The 22,132-nt window shown below is 47.7% G+C and overlaps 1 protein-coding gene across 1 annotated transcript in view; it reads right to left on the minus strand.

Moving 5' to 3' along the window:
* Positions 1-458: 458 nt before the first annotated feature.
* LOC119445944 (protein regulator of cytokinesis 1-like) overlaps positions 459-22,132 on the minus strand; it is a 60,860-nt gene continuing 39,186 nt past the window's right edge. The window contains exons 8-12 of the mRNA XM_037710247.1: positions 20,185-20,191; positions 13,272-13,514; positions 11,687-11,760; positions 11,023-11,136; positions 459-557 (exon numbers count right to left, since the gene is read on the minus strand). Coding sequence (XP_037566175.1) covers positions 459-557; positions 11,023-11,136; positions 11,687-11,760; positions 13,272-13,514; positions 20,185-20,191 — 537 coding nt within the window. The remainder of the gene's footprint in view (positions 558-11,022; positions 11,137-11,686; positions 11,761-13,271; positions 13,515-20,184; positions 20,192-22,132) is intronic.

Raw genomic sequence — 22,132 nt, forward strand, 5'->3', positions numbered from 1 at the left:
TAGTGTTATATTCATGCAGTTCTGTTCGTGCCATGCAATGTTGTCATGTGCCAAGAAGTAGGCAGCACAAGTTACAGGTACTGGCATCTCCTAATCACCGTGTAATAAAAGCGTGTACAGTTTGCCACAAACATCATAATTTGTGATTTGCCTTAACCTAAGGCTGAGAGGGTATAATGAGCTATAAGGTAGGCCACGTTGCTGAAGATGGGAAGAGGGTCTTTCTGGGTAGTGCCATGCTTATTTGTGGCCAATGCATGTGTTGTATCTGTGCTCACAGTGCTGATGACATTGCCTAGGAGCCAACATGAGAGCAGCCGTGTATGTGCGCCCACCTACCAAAGAGACCAACGGCAATCGTCACCATCTCTGCACATCTATGCAAGCATGCATGACCGCTTTGTGACTGCATCATAGAGAAATAAAAGTGACTAAATTACTCAACTCGGCCTATTCCTCTAACTCGACGTCGTAACAATCTTGTCGAACACCTGCGACACGCACTTGGCTTTCACTGTTCCATGCTCCGCACCATGCACGTGTGGAAGCAGACGCTCCTGTTTTTGGAGGTTGCCGACACGTAAAAAAAGCTGTCGGCGTCAGCAACCTTCTCGAAACCGCGTTGCAATCTTTGCATCGCTGCTCCGCAAGTAGGCGATCTGCCACCGTCGAAAACGATGTGAAGCGGACACGAAGCGACACAGGGGTGCGCGAAGCGCCTTGAGTACGAGCAAAGAGGGAAAGCGTGGGCGAAACAATGTACACAAAGCGGAGACTACTCCACGGCGCGACCGCGCTACTTGACGTTTCCACATTGGGGGCGCTGTCAGCAGGCACACTGTAAAGTCACTGGAACCCGAAACGTACCGCAACCCTTTTCTCTTCGCCGCCGCGCCGCCGATTGGTCAGTTGCAGTTAGGTGATCACTTTCCGCCATAGATGGTCCACGCCGTGCCGGAGCGGACAAGCAGACAAATGCACCGCTCGCACACGCCGCCCGTATGAGCCATCGACGAGGTTGGATTTTGATTTCTGTAACTTACGGCAAATGGAACTTTCCTAGACTTAAAACGAAACGAGAGGAAATGCCCGGGGACTGCGATTTCGGGTGCAGCAACCACCGCGAGTCCGGCAAAGCTCTTTTCGCGATCCCAATTTAGCGGAATGAGTGACAGCAAGCGCTATGACATCTGGATGCACCGAATAATGCGCGACAAGTTCACTCCCACAACGTGAATTCGATGATATCGCAAAGTTGCGAACTTTTGCGGTATCATCAAACTGCCTAAATGCCATATAGTGTGATCGAGATCGAAGCTTCTTCACGCGTTTGCTTTGAAGGCTGCGATTCACCTTGCGCAAACAATCCGAGGATCGAGAAGCTCAGAAATATGCAGAACCGAGCAAAATGTGGCTCGAAGAGTGTCGGATTGCGGGTGACTGTGTCAAAAATTACATAATGTCGTGAGATAACCACTGCAATAAAGATCTATCGACCTGTTAATGTCGAATATTAAAAAATAATTTTCTCGTGTGTTGTTTATTACTACTTCGAACAACCGGAATTTGACCAGGATAAATTTGTTGTAGCATATCTTTCCTTGTGCTGCACTTAGCGACCGTTTATCTTCGTCGAAGTTGATCTGTATCAATCGTTTTTCTATCAATCGTTTCGAGCGCGAGTAAATCAGTGGCCACGTTCGAAACCAATTACATTCTTGCTTATAAACGTTGCGTGGCAGCGCTTGATACCTAGTCAGCCTAAAAAATCATGTGTGACGCACGAGCATGGGGTTCGTTTCGCATTTAGAACGAGTGGCGCACTGTTGAATGCTTCACTTTCCGAATACATGTAATTTATATCGTATCTAGCTAAGCGAAACATGGTTTTGTTTGTGGATTTCACAGGGCCCACGAAGAGAACGATCGTGCTGTTCTTCATTGTAGCAAGCCTACAAAACGCGAGAAAAAGCTGCTCGCGTTTTCCGCAACGCGTCGAGTAGCTACGAGAGTAAAACAGTGAATGTAAACAAAAGCGCGATTTACGTAGGTATGCGACGTATAATACGCTTAAAGCACGAGTAATGTTGCCTAGCTATGCAGGCTGTCAAGCAGTTTAGTATACTCCTTGGATAGCAACGGAACGAAAACAAAACTTATCGGGAAGGTGAACAAACCAAAGAACGGCCGCTATAGCGCCAGTTCTCTGGCCTCGCTGCATGCAATTTGGTGCCTGTAAAAATCTTCCGATCGTACTTATCAGTACTGCCTCGCACGCATAGAAGATGCACCATCTCATCTTTCACGTAAAGGACGATGAAATCTGTCGATTTCCGATAATATAAATCGCTGAAAGCGAAGCTACATAGCTAAGCAGCAGAAAGACGCGTTGGAAAAAATCTGGCAAAAACAGCGCAGTGTTGACTGCGCGTGCCCCGGTGGTTGCGGTACTTTCCAGTTTCCAGTGACTTTAGCACAGTATAAGGTCCCTGTATACTAGTACCTTAGCGCAGCAGCGTTGTCTGGCCATGCTTTTCTTGTCTATGCTCAATGTGCGAGTGAAACCGTGGGCGGGTGAGCCGCCGATCGCGGCTAAATCTCGCGCACGCAAGGGCGGGAAGCGGGAAGGAAGCGCTCCGTCTTCCAGTCGCGCGCAACGCTCCGGAGGGAGGGTAGGGAAGGGGGGAGGGGCGTTTAACTCCGCGCCTCCCGAGCGACCGCGCGTGACCGCCGGACTGCGAGGCTCCGCGAGGCTCTAGAGGGAGGGTAGGGAGAGGGTAAGGCCACGTTCTATGCCGCGCGCTCCCGCCAGGGCGGTTGTGTCTTGAAAGTCATCTGCGGCGCTGGCAGAGTCCTTCCTGCGCTGTGTTTTCGCGGCTTAGTTAGCGTTGTTGCAAGCCGCGGGACGAAGGTCAATTCGCTCGCTGCTGCGACTGCACTTACTCACTCCAGCATTTTGACAGCGCGTTTCCGCGGTGATCGAGTGAGCTGTGTTCAAGTTTGCTTCTTCGCTCTTGACACTAAGCTTGTTAATTTAGTTAGTATGCTTATGTTTACAACTTTATACGGCCAAAAAAACTACTATCCTTATTTCGTATAGCTATCCACAAGTTGCTCTCGCAATCGATGCTTCATGTTTCGGGCGAAACGGCGACTTTTATTGAGTGTCAATAAATACATGTTAAACGACACCTTTCCGTGCGACAGGGATATTAGGTGTTTACTTTAACGGCTTTGGTGGAACCATTTATTGGATATAAAATCGCATTTTCCGTTAACTGATACAATCATAGGACGCAATTAGGTGGTAAATTATCGCAAAGAAAAGACTTACATTTTAACTTACAGCGCGTACTTAATATCAGAGACCATGGCCGGAAGTTCAGTGTTGCTTTTTATTGAGGATTTTTACCTCACTGCTCTGGCACGTATACACCAGCGTGTAACCTCAAGTACCTGGTGACCAAGTACTCCAGAATATGGAAAATTGAGCGCTATGTCAAGCTACGTATTTTTACGCACTATACTAAAGATACGCGAAGCTACTACATAAAAGTTGTATTTAACAAGCTTGATAACCTCTTCCATATTAATGAAAAAGGAAAACGGTGAAAAAATGCAGGAACTAGAGTGCGTCAACCGTAGCCTTTTTATAGATTACTTGCAGGTTTTTCCTAATTAGTAAAACTTGTAAATTGTTATTGTTTCACAGAGGCTTAGTACCCGTTACCGAGACTTACTAACAGCTAACGTGTGGGTGCCATGTTTCCTATTTGCAGAAAATTAAAAAATATCCTGAAACATGTAAATAAGCATTTGCCCCTGAAGGTATATAGTAGCTTCATCAAACTTGAACGCTTTGTCTACCAGCTGGTCGCTAAAGTTGAAATCATAGCGAGAAGGCTTCCACTTCCCAAGCGTTAGTTTCAGCTGAATGCTTCAGCTTTCTTCGCTTAGCGTTTGGTAAACATTGATAGAAAACTTATTCCAGAAAGTTTTTTTTTGCACATTATAAACCATGTCATCAGTCAAACAAAATTCGAGACAGGCAAAGCTCTTTCACTTAACGGTTTGCTGGAGAAGTCGTAAGAGCGCCTCACTAAAGATACTAAAAATGAGAATTCGAGCGCTGCATGCTCTTCAGCCACCGTGGGAGAAACGAGTAATACGCTGATGTTTCAGCAATTTGTCACAACCTCGCCGTAAAAGCAAACTGCAACGTGTGTTACTTTCCAAGTCGGTTTTCTTAAGTGTTTATCGCACGATATTTCTTTAGAGCAGTGGTGCATTTTTGTTGACAAAAGCTTCTTCCTAATGCTATATAGTCTGAGCATCTGATACATAGGTGGTGAAGTTGTATAAATTAGTCTGCAGCTCTCTCATCACAAGTACCAGAAGTATGTTTGTTAGCTGTTCCTGGTGATGATTCATCCGTATGGCCATGTTCATTAGGGCGCATCAACGCTTCCAAGTAGGCTACGTTGCTAGACCATTTCGTTAGTATTCACTGCCGTAGCTGTAAAAATTCTAGCTGACCTCAAACATGGAGCGGTAAAGCGTTGCTTGAAACACAAAACTTTCATATTGCAGGATATATATTCGCATAAATAATTTTATAGTCGAGCGAGGTATACGCTAGGTACCTTTTATTTTATAACGACCGATATTTACGTTTCAAATAAAAAAGTCGAATCTCAGGCATAAGCTGTGTTGCTGGTTGTTAATTGCATTTGATATAGCGTTCCGCATGCATTGAGGGCATCAATACGGTTGTGCATGTCACTTTAACAGCTTCGCTGCAATAGGGAGTGTGCCTTTTGAGTGTGCAGCTGCCACTAAACCTAAATGACGGTTATGTAGTGACACAAACGATGGGTGTTAAACTTCGATATATTAACATTTTAGTTTCAACTGTTATGCATTAAACCGTTCGCGCAGTTTACGAGACAAATTAAAGCTGTACAACAAATATCGCGTGAAAATATTACATTGCTATATCTGTTCGCACAATAATCACAGCTATTTGCTAAAAACTTTGTAAAACATCAGCAAGTTATGTTCACTCGATGTAAAATTTTTGTGAAATATATTTGGGATACGGATGATCAAATTTGCTGTAGCGACTTTTCTATGACACAGGTACACGATCACTTTTAAAGCATTGACAAATAGGCATCAAATGGTGGTTCCCTCGCGATGGTTGACAGCTTGACGCCATTGTGGCCTACATTTTTCATTCCTCCAGGGAAAGCGCTGGCGTTTGCGGTGCGATCATTAAGAGAATACCATCAGTATACGCTAGCAAATACTGTAAAACTGGGGTGCTATGCAGGATGCGCCGAGTTTCTCGTTCACCCGAGTTTTACCCGAGTTTGCTCGATGGCAGTCAGTGAACGAAGATAGCAAGGAACGTGCAATAACAGCAGGCAAAAAGAAATGTCGAGATAAAGCCGCGTATGACAACATGAGCGCACCCTGCGCGGCACAGTGCTGCCGGGCTTCAAGCACAGAGGACTGCGCAACAAAACGCGCCAGCGCCGCGTATTGTTATCAACGTATTATCGCAATTTAGCAATACCGTCACTGTCCCGCTGTCTGTCTGCACACTTGCCGTGAGCCGCTTGCCACGCCTTTCTCGGGCGCGTCAAGGGCGTGCCTCCTTTTTCGGGCATTATCTTTCTATCCTCCGTCGAATGCGAACAGGGCACATGCGGTGCATTCTTGCACCTATACTTTCCCTCAATCGAATACTTTGAAATACAACAAATAAAATAACCAACATTTTACTTCTTAAAGTATCGGTTTTTTGTTTTGTATGCTGTAAATTTGTGATGAAAAACGGACATATAATGAATTATTCAATTTTGTACTTTTTTGCCGCGAGTGGCGACAGTGAGGCGAAAGCTTACAAGCGGATACATTCTAGAGGGTCACACGCACGAGGGAGTTCATGCGGTGAGCAGTCGCCAGGGGCGCTGCAGTGCTAAGTCAGTCATGACAACGATCTGCCCATTCCCTGTCTAATAGGGCAATGGCAACGCAGCGCTGCGGCATGGCTGTTCACCGCAGGTGCTTCACTGCGGCGGCTATTAAGGCCGCCGCTTTACCAACTGAAACGACACTTTAGCCATAGAGACGGGAGCAACGGCTGTCGCTGCAAAATGGCTGTGCGGTATTCTGGGTTCGTAGTGACGCAGCACAATGAAAATGCACCAGTTTATCTGCGTGCGCGAAGTTTCCGCGATGCATTGCGAACACGAGCGTGCTGCCCAGCGACACAGTTCGTCTCTTGTCACCGCTTGCCCATTGAAGGTGCCTCCGTGCGCATGTGCGCAGAATTTGAGTGTGTTGTTCACTCCAATGTGCTTGCCGATTGCCTCTGCTGCTGAGCTAACAGCGATCGCAGATGGATATCGTAACGACAGCGCAGCAATCGCATTTTGCTGGGTGAGGGCTGTTGTGTGCAGTTAGGAAATTAGACTTCGAACGCAGGAAGGTGTTGCAATTGTTTAGTGTGCCGTGCTTGTGATGACAAAATGCCATTGCACTGGGTAGGTTTGCGCTGACCGCTGACCGTGTTTGCTGCACTATATCATTGACAGAGCAGCCATCTCAAATGACAGCTGCGATACGTTGCCGTTGGAAAACACTACGCACTGCTCAAGATCGTCGTCCACCACGGCGCATCGATGCCTTGCAAGCAGCTACTGTGAGGTGCGGATAATTATTTGCTGTGCGCTACGTAGCCACAACGCAGGCAATGAACCGTGTTGTGGGGCCATCACAGCCCAAGAAGACATATGCATAAGGCAGCGAAAGTCGACGCTTTTTTTTTTATAGTGGTGCTGAGTACATCACCGATGACAGTGCGTTGTGCGTGTTTTATTTCGCCGGTCAAGATTGTTCATTCCTCTCAGTTCCGCACCACGTCGCTGTTGTCGAAAAATAAGTTGGGCGTGGCCCAACCGTGGCAGGCGCGCACAAGAGTTACATGCCTCGCTCGAGGCGTGACCTATGGTTTTGATTGACACGCGAACTCGGGCCAAACTCGTACATCGCGAAACCCCTCTCGAGTTAAACTCGGGAGCATGGCGGCGGCAGCAGCAGCCTGTGTCATCGCATCCAGCGGCGGCAAGCGTCAATATGACCATCTGGACCCGTTCAGCTACATGACCGACGTAGAGTTTCAGCGTCGTTTTTGCCTTTCCAAAACGTCAGTGCGCTGGCTGTGTGACGAGTTAGGCGAACGCCCGTGTCTGCGGAGACTGCGTGGCGGGCATATTATGCTTTCCGAGCACAGACTGATGTGACTAGGCTGCGGAGGAAAAGTTCGTGCGATCGCTTCGGCTCTCTCCTGTTTCAAGCGCTGCTCGTCCACCGCGCCCTAGCCCCAGGCCAGGTCCGGCGTCGTCATCGGAGTACTGGGGCACCTACGAGCACCTGGGGTTCAACCCGGGCCAACCAACCTGCGTAGGCGAAGTGGTCACATTATATTGGAAGACTCAGAATGGAAGCCGGGCTGCCTTCCGATGCAACAGGTGCCGAAATCAGTTTTCGCAGTTACACGGTAAAGCTGCACTGCAGGGTCAGAGAGGCGAAGGACGTTACTTCGCCAACACGGACCGCCTCTGCCATCCGAACGACCACCTCTCCAGGCGGCAAATGATTTGGCTCACGTACTGCGTGAGCAAAAGCGTAGACATATGGCTGTTGAAGGAGATGACCGGTGACTTGTTTCCTTTATAGGAGCACACCATCGCCGACAGGACGAACTACCCCCGTAAGGTCGCGAGGGACGAGCTGCTGGCGCGACCTCCACTTGGTACCCCGGGTAGATAGCTCAAATTGATGAGTGCCTTCTTCGCGGCGAGCAAAAGTATACAATCGAGGCCGCCTAATGACGGGCGACAACTTCCCGCCAGCCGCCAAAATTACGGCGGTGTTAAAGTTGGGGGCCCATGGGTGTTCGGCATGTTCTGCGCGACCAGAGGGGTGTTGCGACTTTCAAAGTATACCGACGAAAGGCGGTGACGCTAGGCGCCATTATTGCAGCCAATGTTCAACCGGGGACCATTATTCATAGTGACGAATTACTACAAATGTATCCCAAATTTAGTGGATGCTAACGGGGCTATGCCTCAATCCGCATTGGTAGACAGTCAACCAAAGCGTGAACTTTGTGGACCCCATCACGGGCGTTCACACGCAAAAAAAGAAAGTTATTGTCAAAAAGTGAAGCGCTCCCTCGTCAGCGATGGGTACAGGGTAACTGCACCGATGCTGGAGTCCCACCTGGGATGCATGTGGTGGCAGTCAACATCCACGTGCGCTGCAAATACCCTTTCGTGCGTTTGTTAGAAGCCACGGATCGCTCGGGCTAGCCACTACAAATAATCTTTCCTGCGGTTGTTAGAAGCCATCGCTCGACGCTTGCCAGTATGAAGGTGTGTCGCAAAGTAAAAGAAAATAAAGCGTAGTTTTCTGACCCTTGTATGTGTGCTTTCCGGCATTCCTGTGTGCTTACACGGTAAGCGCGCGGCAAACCACTTATGCGCTAGCCGACGCTCACTTCGTCTTGTAGCTGGATGCGCGCGCTACTCGCAGCTTTTCTTTAGCGCGAGCAACGAGCGATCTGTTAAAAGCCCAGTGTGAAAACCAGGCGCACACCAATCTCTGCTCGGAAATGGGAGCGCAAGCATGTAGCGAGCCGCACCAATCCAATCTAGAGCAAAGTAGCAACGAGCGATCTGTTGGAAACCCAGTGAGAAAAGCAAGCGCACACCAATCGGTGCTCGGAAATGCTAGAGCAAGCACGTATCGAGCCGTGCCAATCGAATCCAGAAAAAAAGAGGGGGGCGAGCGTCCCCTCGTGGCATAACGCGAAACGTATTTAAATACAAATTAGTCTAATACACATTCCGTGTACATCGTGGAAACATTAAAGTGCTTACAACCCACGTTAATGTGACTAATATTATTGTACTAAATGAATTTATTTTATAACTTGCTTGTGCCTGTATTGCACTCGGTGGAACGACAAACAAGTGAAAGAAGGCACGACCATGCACCGACCGTATGATCACGTGAGCCCCAGTTTGTCGACCGCCCATATGGCAACGCCTAAGGGATAATAGCCACCCAGAGTGAATCAAGATAAACCAATGAAATTGGAGGTGTGCCGATGGACAAACGTCGTCTTGTTACCATTTGTTCTTTGATCTTGGGGCGTCGCCAGAGCTCGTGAAGATCCCGAGTTTCGCCAAACTCGGGGCATCCTGCATAGCACCCCTGGTGACACGAAGGCGGTTTCAAGCCAGAGAGTCTAAAGATGATACAAATCCTTGCAGTACCCATCATTCATAAGAAGCACTGTGTTGGCGTTCAGCACAAAACATCAGATTATCTCGAGGTGACATTATACGAGACTGGTGGTAGCTTTTTGCCCAATGTGCGTTGCTAAGTGCTCCAGCAGGCACACATTGAGTTGGGTTGATGGTTCAAGGTGTGCGCGCGTCCGAAAATTTGAATTGACACTGTCAAGTCCTGTTTACGCATATCACAACAATGAACCCGGTCAGATCAGCTTTCTTGGACACCTCTCCATCATTTGCTCCATTACCATCCGATTATTGGTTGGTGTGCGTGAACTGGCACCGTCCAGCACAGACATGGGACTTTCTGCGCAGCTTCACGGTTTTATTCCAAAGCTTCATGCACTTTTCATCATGAAGAAAAATTTTATATTAGGAGCATTGTTTCGGATAATTCAATATGAAGTGCTTTATTGCCAATAGCAAATATATAGACACTCCAAGCCCATTTCACCCATCGCCGTCGTCATCGCCGGGAGTTTCCGTACAAAGTCCAACAGCGATAAAATCGTCGCCCGGCGCCGTATGCTGTATGTGCGAGTGAAATCGCGGAGGGACGCGCGCTTTCACGGAGAGTGAACCCACGGCGGAGAGCAAACGCAACGTCTTCCGTCGTGCGAAAGGCCCTGGGGGGATGGGAGGGAGGGAGGGGAAACGATGTTTAGCTGGAGCGTATCTTGCGTCCGGGCGCAAGGGAAACTAGCGACTCAATCTCTCACGCGAAAGGAGGAAAGCCGGGAGGCAGCGCGGGAGGGCGGGGGCGCGGCTTCTACTCCGCCAGCAACTGCGTACTGGTAGTTTGCGCGGCTGAGGGCAGTCGTGCGCACCGTATCTTGAAAGCGATCTCCACACGGCTCTTACTTTTGTATGCGCTGTGCTTTCACCGCTCATACCGCGCGAACCTTCAGTCGCTGCTGCAGCCGCGCTTGCACACGCCAGCGTTTTTACAGTGGTTGTCTGCGGTCATCCAGGGTGATCTATTCATTTTTTCTTGTACGTGCTGAAACAATGCTTGGTAATTCAGTTATTAATCGAATGTGTCCAAGGTTATGCAGCCAATAAAACTACCATACTTACTCCGTATAGCTCTCTATATAAACTAGAAATTTCGCTATCGCGATTGATACTTCGCCTTTCGGGCGAAACTGCGACTTTTTCTTAGAATAGTGATATTAGAAATAACACTCGCGTCTACACATCAACCAGGCAACGCGAAAATTCGCGTCTTGCAGCCATCGTTCGAGAGATAGCGTAGAGGGCGACACCACGATACGGTCGCGAGTGGCAATGTCGCATGCGTGCTCTCAGCAATCATGTATTACATATCTCGAACCCAGCTTCGACCACTAAGCGATGCTTACGTAGTCTGCCGCCGGCCACTTGATATATATATATATATATATATATATATATATATATATATACTGATCCATTGTATGCAGTACAGTCTTTAGCCTCCTCAAGATATTACATTTTCTTTCCACAGGTCTGTGCTGGCAGAGCGCTCTAGTGGCGGACATTTATTTTGAAACATATCATTCATTTCCAAGGATATCTATAAAATCAACCACATTAAGACAAGAAAACCATCTGAGCAATTCATGTCATCTCAAGACAGTGTAGAACGGCGTCAGCGTACCTCAAAACTCACCGCGAAGGCGTCCATGGCGGTCGCCTCACTGACTTGTCCAGCTGTGCTGGTGCATGCGCTATCCTCGTCAATTCCTTTTCCCGCGGACAGCTGTCGCCCACTGGCCGCTTTCCTCTGCAGCAGTCACCGAGAAGAACAGAACACATTGCTGCCCCCGCTATTGAATTCCGGCTGCGGGCTGCAGCATTTCGAAGGGGTTGGAATGCAAGAACACCCGTGTACCGTGCACTGCGTGCGCGTCAAAGAACCCCAGGTGGTCGATAACAATCCGGAGACCCCCACTACGGCGTGCCTCATAATCAGGTCCTGGTTTTGGCACGTAAAACCCCAGAATTTTAACACGTTGCTGCACACACAACGAGACTGCTGTAAGTACATGTGCTGCGCAAAGGAAACATTTCTTCTTAGCCAATGTATGTAGTCAAAGCTTGCAATAACAGACAAAAAATGGTTCTTTTAAATTATTCTACAAAAACCCTTTTTTCTAAAGCTCAGAAGTAAGGTTTACTTAATTTTTGATAAAACGTAGAGCTGCGTGTAAGTCGTCTGAATCAGGAGTTAAATATTCACGTTAACTTTGAACTGCCATGGCAATGTGCCAAACCGGCCCCGATGCTAAATCGGCGGTCAAATACACACTTTAGCGCTGCAGATTGCGACGCACCCTGTAACTGCTACTGATTGCCGCAGTCTCCTTTCCTCTGGCGCACACGGTGCTTGGGTCGATGTAATGCACGGCTTGCGAAACAAAGGGGCACACGTGAGAAAACGTATGCCGACAAGAGATTGCCCGGTAAGCGCGATTTTCTCTTCTGCCTGTGAATGTCACTTGAAGTTATGGACGGCGGTCCAAACTTGGAATTGTGAACTTTGCACGAAAGTTTTCAATTTTAAGGTATGCATGTTTATTGCGACGAAATAAATTTCTTTTCGGCGATCCACGAGAAAAAAGAATGCGGACTAGGGATAACGAGATACGGCCGATTTTATCTTCTGCCTGTGAACGTAACTGGAAGTTAAGGACTGCAGTCAAAACTTCCATTTGCGACCTTTCCAATGTAGTCGTCAATTTCAGTTTATGCATGTTAGTAACGAAGAAAGTTTTTTTTTTCGGCGACCCTGTAGTTTGTATGCTTTTGTTCATGGGCGTACAGGAACTACATTTTGTGTCATGTAGTCCTGTTCAGTATTTTGCGTGGTATATGCAAAATCATGCAAATGAAGAAATGTGGATCCTGGATGTTCAGCCGATGCCGGGTGTTTCGACGTCTAAGGTTCCCCGGCGGAGGCAACACAACTCTTTGGCCTCTGCTTCACATGGACGGCGTCTCCAGACTGACCCACCTGCAGGAAATCGGCAGTCGCCTTTTCCTATCCCCCTATCAACACTTTTTCTTTCTCCTTCACTGTTGCCTCCTTCCTGTCTTCTATTCACTTATCACTTCCAAGTTTCCGAGCGGCAAGCGTTCATCTTGAGTGGCTAACTAGTATTGGTTACGTTGTGAAAACTGATGATTATGTTGTGATTGCCAAAATTCCTTATCAGTTTTGGCAATCATTTCAAGATTTGCACACTGCAACTCTTTTGTTAAATTTTCCGCTTCAACTTCTCGAAATCGCACGGTGGGTTATGAGCAAAGCATTAGTGTAGGACAGCAGATAAGTTTCTACCAGGTTGGGTGCTTTAACGTGCAGCCACAGAACGGTGCACGATGGTTTCTGCATTCCGCCCCGATCGGAATACAGCCAATGCCATACCGGCGACAACTTGGTCAGCAGCGCAGTGTCATAACCAATAAGTCACTCTGATAGGTAACACACTGCAAGTAGAGAGATTGAAGTTCCTATGCTTATCTTATTGCAGGTGAGTGCCGGCCCTTCAGAAGTTACCACTTAACCAGTGAGCACTAAAGTTCTCTGCTAAATCCTGTCTATCGACAGAAAGCACACAGGCTTTGCATCCTCTGTGTACATTGCATACAAGGGCAATGCACCAGGAACACGCGGCCCACGCACGCAATCATTCCATTCCCGAATTGACATAACAATTCCATTAGGTCTGATTGCTGCTTTGCAATGTACTTTTCCTGGAATCCTGCCTTGTCTAAAAGAATAATTGCTACTCCTGAAATAGACCCCTTAGGACTGGAGTACATCAGTAGGCCTCTTCACCGCCCCCCCCCCCCCACCCCGACCACTCTCGCAATTCCTCTGACCACGCTTTGAGAAGTTGCTTGCCCCAGCCATACCAGGTACTTCAGCGAGCGCCGCCGGACGGCTGTTGCAGCTGCTGCAGAAGCCGTTCCAGTGCGGGTTGCTGGGCGGCGGTGTGCCACCAGGGGGCCAGGTGTCCTGCCTACGCGGCTGCTGGACGCGGGAGTGGCACTGCTTGTCCCTAATCGGGGCACCTTGGAGGTCCCACTCCACTGTCTCCCGCATGGCAGTGGTGTGAAGCTGCTTGAGCTTCCTTGCGCGGCTTTGCGACGATTTTTCTGCAAGTGAAGTAAGCCAATTTGAGTTTCACTCGCGCACTGGCTGTCCTTTCTACATGGCGCCAAGAACAGCTTTATTCGCTGCAAATGAAGAAGCGAATGCATAACTCCTTCAGGTGCTGCGTGCACATTCGTAGATGCCAGGATTATGGCTAAAAATCAGCATTACTACTACGAAAAATCACGACATTCACAACGTATTGCGGAAATTCCGAATATACTTTTCAGTAGCCCAATGCTGCAACATCAATTATTACGTCAAAAGCCGAAATCGACGAAGTGTGGGGCTGCGTAATAAGCACAGCGTAACATGATGTTGCTAACAGCTGCCTCTAAGCAACATTTTATGTTTGAGATACTGGTTGATGCGTCATGAAAAGCTCACTAAACTTCAGTTTTTGATTAGAGAGACAATAAATAGAGAAAAGAGAAATATGGGATTACCAGAATATACGCAGAAACCGGAATACTTTGAAACACAGCGGTGCCCGGGAATGGCCTCCGATTTTTGGTGGTGTCCCCAACAGACGAAAAACTCCAGATGTCATGTTCTGCGATTGACGTCACACCCACTAGCTGCAAGGTGCCCACATCTCCTAAGGTGTTGTTTCTAAAAATCCGAGGACACCTAAGCACACCTTATTAGTTATGAATGCGAAAGCATAAATGTCCAATTGAATGCCGCTGGGCGGTCCATCGAGTTATGAACTTCTTGCGGGGAAGCGAGTGCAGTGAGACGCTGGTGTGTTTTGATTTGGCATTACCGAGGCACCGTCAGAACGCCGGCCAGAGGCTGCGCAGACAAGGAACGCGCGGATAACACTGGCTTCCGATAGCGAAGGTGACGTGGCGTCGCGGCGGTGCCTTCTGCCCTCATGCAACACCTGGCGCTCTAAAGCAGCAGCAGCTATTCCCAATCACCCGCTCTACTCCTTCGTGGCGCGCTCGTGATATGGCGTCGCAGCCAATGGGAAGTTACCTGCCGTTTCGCGACTACAGACGACAGACGGAGGATTTTTCGCTCAATAAGTCATTTCGACGCTTTCGCATAAAAAATGTCGTTAACCCACCTGCTGCCAAAGCTGGTGAACAACGGTTACAAAACATAGAGCCATACAAATAGTGTTGTAGGCGAAGTTTATGCATGTCACGGGAGCATGATTGTATATAGAGACATAGCAGCTACGAAGAAGTGCCAGCTTCGCAGTTAGCCCGGGATGACCTTGATGATGGATTGAGGCTTGTCGAAACCGAAGCCAACGCCGATGAGTACCTAATGTCAAATGCTTTTATTACGATAGCAATTATACGGATACTCCAAGCACATTTCTGCCGTCGTCGTCGCCGTCGGCGTGAGATGTCGTGTAAAGTCCACGGGCGATAAAATCGTCGCCGCGCGCCGTATAGACAAAGCAACCCAAAGTAGGCCCGCGTGCCACCAGCGCCAAATGCTGCCCTAGAGGACCGATGGAAATGTCGAAGATCGTCGGTGTGCCAGAACGCGCACGAGTTCTGAACGGCGCGAACGCTCTTGCGCGTGGTTTCGGCTATTGCGAGCGCGACGGCATCAACGAGGAAAGGTAGCACACAATACTCCTCTGTCGTTGATTCCCACAACAGCCTTGAAACACGAATACCACACGTGAAGTTCTACAGAATTCCGGATTTCCGGGAAGGTGGTACGAGAAGGACAGGCGACAAGCGTGGAGAACTTAAGTGCCCTGAGTCATGTAAGTCACTTACTTTAGTTCGCGTGTATTATCACAGCCCTTCGACGAAACGTAAAAGTAATATGCCTGTTTTCTGCGTATGACCGTTTGTTGAGCCGTGTCGGGTAGTTTAAATGTACAGTGACATCCACCGCATTAGGTTATAGCGGTAAATGCATACACGTTGCGGCGCTAAGCTCGACGACGCGAGCTCGATTTCCTGCCATGGCGGCCGAATTTCGATGGGGGCGAAATGCACGAACACCCTTGTTACCGTGTACTTTGTTTTTTGTGCATGCTAAAGAATCCCGGTGGTCAAAATTATTCTTGAGACCCTCAATACAGCATGCATCATAATGATTTCGTGGTTTTTGTCCGCAAAACCCCCGAATTTATTTGATTGTACTGTGCGTTCGCTCGCGATCGGCAAGGACGGGCTCAAGAGAATTATTTAACTTTCCCAAACGCTGCAACCTAAATTACTAGTTGTGCGGGTTACGAAAGGGGCCGCGCGATACTTGTCTTTTGTGTGGTAGCAATCCGTATTGAATGCAAGCCGCGGTCGTCGCGTGCGTCGGTAAGGGGCAAATCGGAAAGCAGCCGCTCGAAACGTGCGTGTTATGTTTGTTGCTTGGCCATGCTTTCTAGGTTCACAATATCCAAGCATGTTTTATAGCAATTGCCAAATTGCACATTCTTCCTGCTTCACTATTTCTGCCAGGAATGTTTGTTTCGTGTAGTAACCGGCCATCGGTGCGAGCTTACCTTTACAGCGGTGGGGGCATTAGCCCGACGAGAAACTAGATTTGCTTTGACGAGGCATGCATCGCTAATGCTTGCGCTCGTGCTGCTGGTCACAAGGTAATCGCTGGTTACCGTGGTCTGGGCTCATTTCCCGGAGCAATCCGTACGAGCCATTTTTCCCGAGCAGTGAAAAGAGAACTGGCTCACTAATGTAATTAGTTGCAATGACACTAACATCTGCATTGAATAAGACATCATTGACATTAAATATTTATACAGCATGATATAAGGCATTATCCGCATATGTAGTGCTTACATTGTCAATTTTGTATAGATGTAAGTTTTGGCTGGTGTGCTCTGGGGCCTTTGTGTGCTTCGTGACGGAAACTGATTTAGTGTTATATTCATACAGTTCTGTTCGTGCCATGCAATGATGTCATGTGCCAAGAAGTAGGCAGCGCAAGTTACAGGTACTGGTATCTCTTAATCACCGTATAATAAAAGCGTGTACAGTTTGCCACAAACATCCTAATTTGTGATTTGCCTTAACCTAAGGCTGAGAGGGTATAATGAGCTATAAGGTAGGCCACGTTGCTGAAGATGGGAAGAGGGTCTTTCTCGGTAGTGCCATGCTTATTTGTGCCTAATGCATGTGTTCTTTCCGTGCTCACAGTGCTAATGACATTTCGTAGGAGCCAACATGAGAGCAGCCGTGTATGTGCGCCCAGCTGCCAACGAGACCAACTGCAATCGTCACCATCTTTGCACATCTATACAAGCATACATGACCGCTTTGTGACTGCATCATAGAGAAATAAAAGTGACTAAAAACTGAACTCGCCTATTCCTGTAACTCGACGTCGTATACGATCTTGTCGAACACCTGCTACACGCACTTGGCTTTCACTGTTCCATGCTCCACGCCATGCACGTATGGAAGCAGACGCTCCTGTTTTTGGAGGTTGCCGACACGTAAAAAAGCTGTCGGCGTCAGCAACCTTCTCGAAACCACGTTGCAATCTTTGCATCGCTGCTCCGCAAGTAGGCGATCTGCCACCGTCGAAAACGATGTGAAGCGGACACGAAGCGACACAGGGGTGCGCGAAGCGCCTTGAGTACGAGCAAAGAGGGAAAGTGTGGGCGAAACAATGTACACAAAGCGGAGACTACTCCACGGCGCGACCGCGCTACTTGACGTTTCCACATTGGGGGCGCTGTCAGCAGGCACACTGTAAAGTCACTGGAACCCGGAACGTACCGCAACCCTTTTCTCTTCGCCATCGCGCCGCCGACTGGTCAGTTGCAATCAGGTGGTCACGTTCCGCCATAGATGGTCCACGCCGTGCCGGAGCGGACAAGCAGACAAATGCACCGCTCGCACACGCCGCCCTTATGAGCCATCGACGAGGTTGGATTTTGCATTTTGTGTAATTTATGGCATATGGAACTTTCCTAGACTTAAAACGAAACGAAAGGAAATGCCCGGGGGCTGCGCTTTCGGGTGCAGTAACCACCGGGAGTCCGGCAAAGCTCTTTTCGCGATCCCAATTTAGCGGAATGAGTGACAGCAAGCACAGTGACATCTCGCTGCACCGAATAATGCGCGACAAGTTCACTCCCACAACGTGAATTCGATTATATCGCAAAGTTGAGAACTTTTGCGGTATCATGGATCTGCCTAAATGCCATATAATGTGATCGAGATCGAAGCTTCTTCACGCGTTTGCTTTGAAGGCTGCAATTCACCTTGCGCAAACAAAGCGAGGATCGAGAAGTTTAGAAATATGCAGAACCGAACAAAATGTGGCTCGAAGAGTGTCGGATTGCGGATACTGTGTCAAAAATAACATAATGTCGTGAGATAACCACTGCAATAAAGATCTATCGACCTGTCAATGTCGAATATTAAAATATAATTTTATGGTGTGTTGATGTTTATTACTGCTTCAAACAACGGGAACGTGAGCTGGGTAGATTTGTTGTAGCATATCTTTCCTTGTGCTGCACTTAGGAAAAGTTTATCTTGGTCGAAGTTGATCTGTATCAATCGTTTCTAGCGCGAGTAAATCAGTAGCCACGTTCGAAAGCAATTACATGCTTGCTTATAAACGTTGCTTGGCAGCACTTGACACCTAGTCAGCCTAAAAAATCATGTGTGACGCACGAGCATCGGGTTCGTTTCGCATTTAGAACGAGTGGCGCACAGTTGAATGCTTCAAATACATGTAATTTATATCGTATCTCGCTAAGCGAAACATGGTTTTGTTTGTGGATTTCACAAGGCCTATGAAGACAATCATCGTGCAGTTCTTTACTGTAGCAAGCCTACAAAGCCCGAGAAAAAGCTGGTCGCGTTTTCAGCAACGCGTCGAGTAGCTACGGGTTAGCTACGAGGGTAAAACAGTCTATGTAAACAAAACCGAGTTTTACGTAAGCATGCGACGTATAAAATGCTTGAAGCACGAGTAATGTTGCCTAGCTATGCAGGCTGTCAAACAGTTTAGTATACTCCTTGGATAGCATCCCAAGCACAAAAATACTTATCGGGAAGGTGAACAAAGGAAAGAACGGCCGCTCGAGTGCCAGTTCGCTGGCCTCGCCGCATGCAATTTGGTGCCTGTAAAAATCTTCCGATGCACCATCTCATCTTTCGCGTAAAGATTTGCGATTTTTTCGATTTTTCGATTTGCGATAATATAAATCGCTGAAAGCGAAGCTGCATAGCTAAGCGGCTGCCACCAGAGAGACGTGTTGGCAAAAATCTGGCAACAACAGGGCAGTGTTGACTGCGTGCGCCCCGGTGGTTGCGGTACATTCCAGGTTCCAGTGACTTTAGCGCACTATAAGGTCCCTGTATACTGGTACCTTAGCGCAGCAGCGTCGTCTGGCCATGGTTTTCTTGTCTATGCTCAATGTGCGAGTGAAACCGTGGGCGGGTGAGCCGCCGATCGCGGCTAAATCTCGCGCACGCAAGGGCGGGAAGCGGGAAGGAAGCGCTCCGTCTTCCAGTCGCGCGCAACGCTCCGGAGGGAGGGTAGGGAAGGGGGGAGGGGCGTTTACCTGCGCGCCTCCCGAGTGACAGCGCGTGACCGCCGGACTGCGAGGCTCCGCGAGACTCTAGAGGGAGGGTAGGGAGAGGGTAAGGCCACGTTCTATGGCACGCGCTCCCGCCAAGGCGGTTGTATCTTGAAAGCCATCTGCGGCGGAGGCAGAGTCCGTCCTGCGCTGTGTTTTCGCGGCTTAATTAGCGTTGTTGCGAGCCGCGGGACGAAGGTCAATTCGCTCGCTGCTGCGACTGCGCTTACTCACACCAGCATTTTGACAGCGCGTTTCCGCGGTGATCGAGTGAGATGTGTTCAAGTTTGCTTGTTCGCCCTTGACACTATGCTTGTTAATTTAGTTAGTATGCTTATGTTTACAACTTTGTACGGCCAACAAAACTACTATCCTTACTTCGTATAGCTGTCCACAAGTTTGCTCTCGCAAGCGGTGCTTCATCTTTCGGGCGAAACTGCGACTTTTATTGAATGTCAAAAAATACAAGTTAAAAGACACCTTCCCGTGCGACAGGAATATTAGATGTTTACTTTAACGGCTGTGGTGGAACCTTTCATTGGATATAAAATCGCATTTTACGTTAACTGCTACAATCATAGGACGCAATTAGGTGGTAAATTGTCACAAAGAAAACAGTTACACTATAACTTACAGCGCGAGCATAATATCAGAGACCATGGCCGGAAGATCAGTGTTGCTTTTTATTCAGGATTGTTACCTCACTGCTGTGACACGTATACACCAGCGTGTAACCTCAAGTACCTGGTGATGAAGTACTCGTAGAATATGGAAAATTTAGCGCTATGTCAAGCTTCGTGTTTTTACGCACTATAGTAAGAATACCCGAAGCTACTATACATACCGGTTGAATCAAACAAGCTTAACAACCTCTGCCATATTAATGAAAAAGGAAAATGATCAAAAAAATTTAGGAACTCGTGTGCCGATAGACTTCTCATAGATTACTTGCAGGTTTTCCTGATTGGTAAAACTTGTAAATCATCTTTGTTTCATTTAAGTATGCAATGATATTTGCGTGAACTACCTTATCAGTCCACGAACCTGAAAAGCTTAAGGCGTGCTTCACTCCGCAGTTCCACACAGCACATATAGATATTTAGCATCAGTGTTCACAGACTCTTTTGCTAACTCTAAATCACCTTTAGACTGAAAAGGAGAAAACATTGCTCCCATTCAAAAGCCGGGTACGAAACCAAGTTTGCAAATTTAGGTCGTCTCTTAAAAATTCAGAACACGTCGTTTACACAAATATTTTTGATATCATCAGGATGACTTCTTTGACTATCAGTACTGTTGTCGAGCATGATTTTTGAATGGATTAAGCCTGCATATGGCATATGTCGTGTCGGCTCAATCTATATGTCGTTTTCCGGCTCAATCTCAGATGCCATGCCTAGCTGTTTCAGCCTACGCAGCACGCCGCATAAAGAGAGAGGTACATGGCGATGATTATAGTGAGCCGTTGCATGCACACAGCTAGCTTGGTTGTACAAAATGCCGAGACGCATTCACTTCTCTCGCTCTCTTTTAATACAAGGCGTGGCCTACGAGACTGCATCGCCGCAGGTGCAAAGTCGATACGGCGAGGTTTGTTCGCCCGGCCTCCTGGTTCACACAGCAAGGCCTGCGGTCACGTCAGAGGCGTCAACTGCATAGTCCGCCCGGCGTCTCGTGTGCCACGTGCATCTGAATTACAATGAACTTTCGCGTTGCCGTTTTGCCTATTTCACGGCATGAGCCAAAGATAAAAGAGGGCAGAAAGCGTGACGCTGGCGCAGAAGGCAGCTGTCTTTACGCGGTCACGTGGGGTGTTATGAACTTTGCTGCTTTATTAAAATTTCTTCGACTATGTGCTCACGCGGCAGTCTGGAGATCCGCAAAGCCGTGTTCCTTACATGTTCGAAGTTGTGCACCCCATTTAATTTATGTTAGAGGAAAGGGCAATAATGGATATAGCAATGCAATAGATGTGTATCAGCTCGTTGCAGCTTCGGATTCACCGTGCAGCAGACGACACGCCAGCGTCGGACAACGACGACGAAGTGCCGGCTCTTCTCGGCGACCGCGCAGCATGACCCCCGACACAGAATGATCAATTACTTGGAGAAGACACGGAACCTTAGTAGTGGCGCTCTCCTCTTGTGACACAGTGTAAAACACTGCAGCTAAGCGTTGGCTATTTCTCGTCCTTAATACAAGTTATTGATTTGTGGCCGACCTCCTTCATTTCTCGGCTAAGGCCACATATAACGAAGTAATAAATATAACGAAATGATTTATCTTCCACCTTCATCTATGGTATAACGAGATTTAAGTGTATTAATATACAGTGCTGTCGGAATCATTTTATTAGATTTGCTGTTAAAAAAGGCATGTTCAAAGCCTTTTTCCTTTTTTTCTCGCCCGAAAAGTGCCATCAAGATCATTATGGCCTATGCATAAACAACGGAGATCATTCACAAAATGGTATCATATGACTTCAGGACTACAGATCTTTAAGACAAGTAACCGATGGCAAATACAACTCCGGAAAAATTTATAGTCAGAGCAATACAGTGGCTCTTTAAACCAAGTGCACTAACACCGACCAAAGCAAGTGTAAATCCTGTAACCAACTGCATACCCCAGGAACCTTAGAGTAACCTCCTAAATACTTTCAAATGTAGCGTTTTGAGGGACCGGATGCAACATTCCTGCTGGCCAATACGATTTTCAATTATTGTCGACGACAATGGACAAGGCTCCTAAGCGAGAACACCAGGGTACGTTTTCTAATCTGTTTAAATAGGTTACCTACTGCAAGCCAATTCAACTCTACTGAGGTGAATTGGTAACCCGAAAACGACAGCTGTTCGAGCACTTCCAGTCGAGTCACTAGCATCCAACATGACACAGGGAGTGCCACGAAGACTAGAGCGACTTTTCTCAGTGCCTAAACTTGCGACCGAAAATAATGCAGCATATATGAAAGAAAGATAACAATGCACTATGCAATTCAATGTAACATTATTTTTCATAATTTTGTGCTCCATATAATGATGGAAATATTGCAAGGACGGCATCGCGGATGTTAACCTATTTGAGGAC

Source organism: Dermacentor silvarum, chromosome 1 (genome assembly GCF_013339745.2).
Source record: "Dermacentor silvarum isolate Dsil-2018 chromosome 1, BIME_Dsil_1.4, whole genome shotgun sequence".
Taxonomy (NCBI): domain Eukaryota; kingdom Metazoa; phylum Arthropoda; class Arachnida; order Ixodida; family Ixodidae; genus Dermacentor; species Dermacentor silvarum.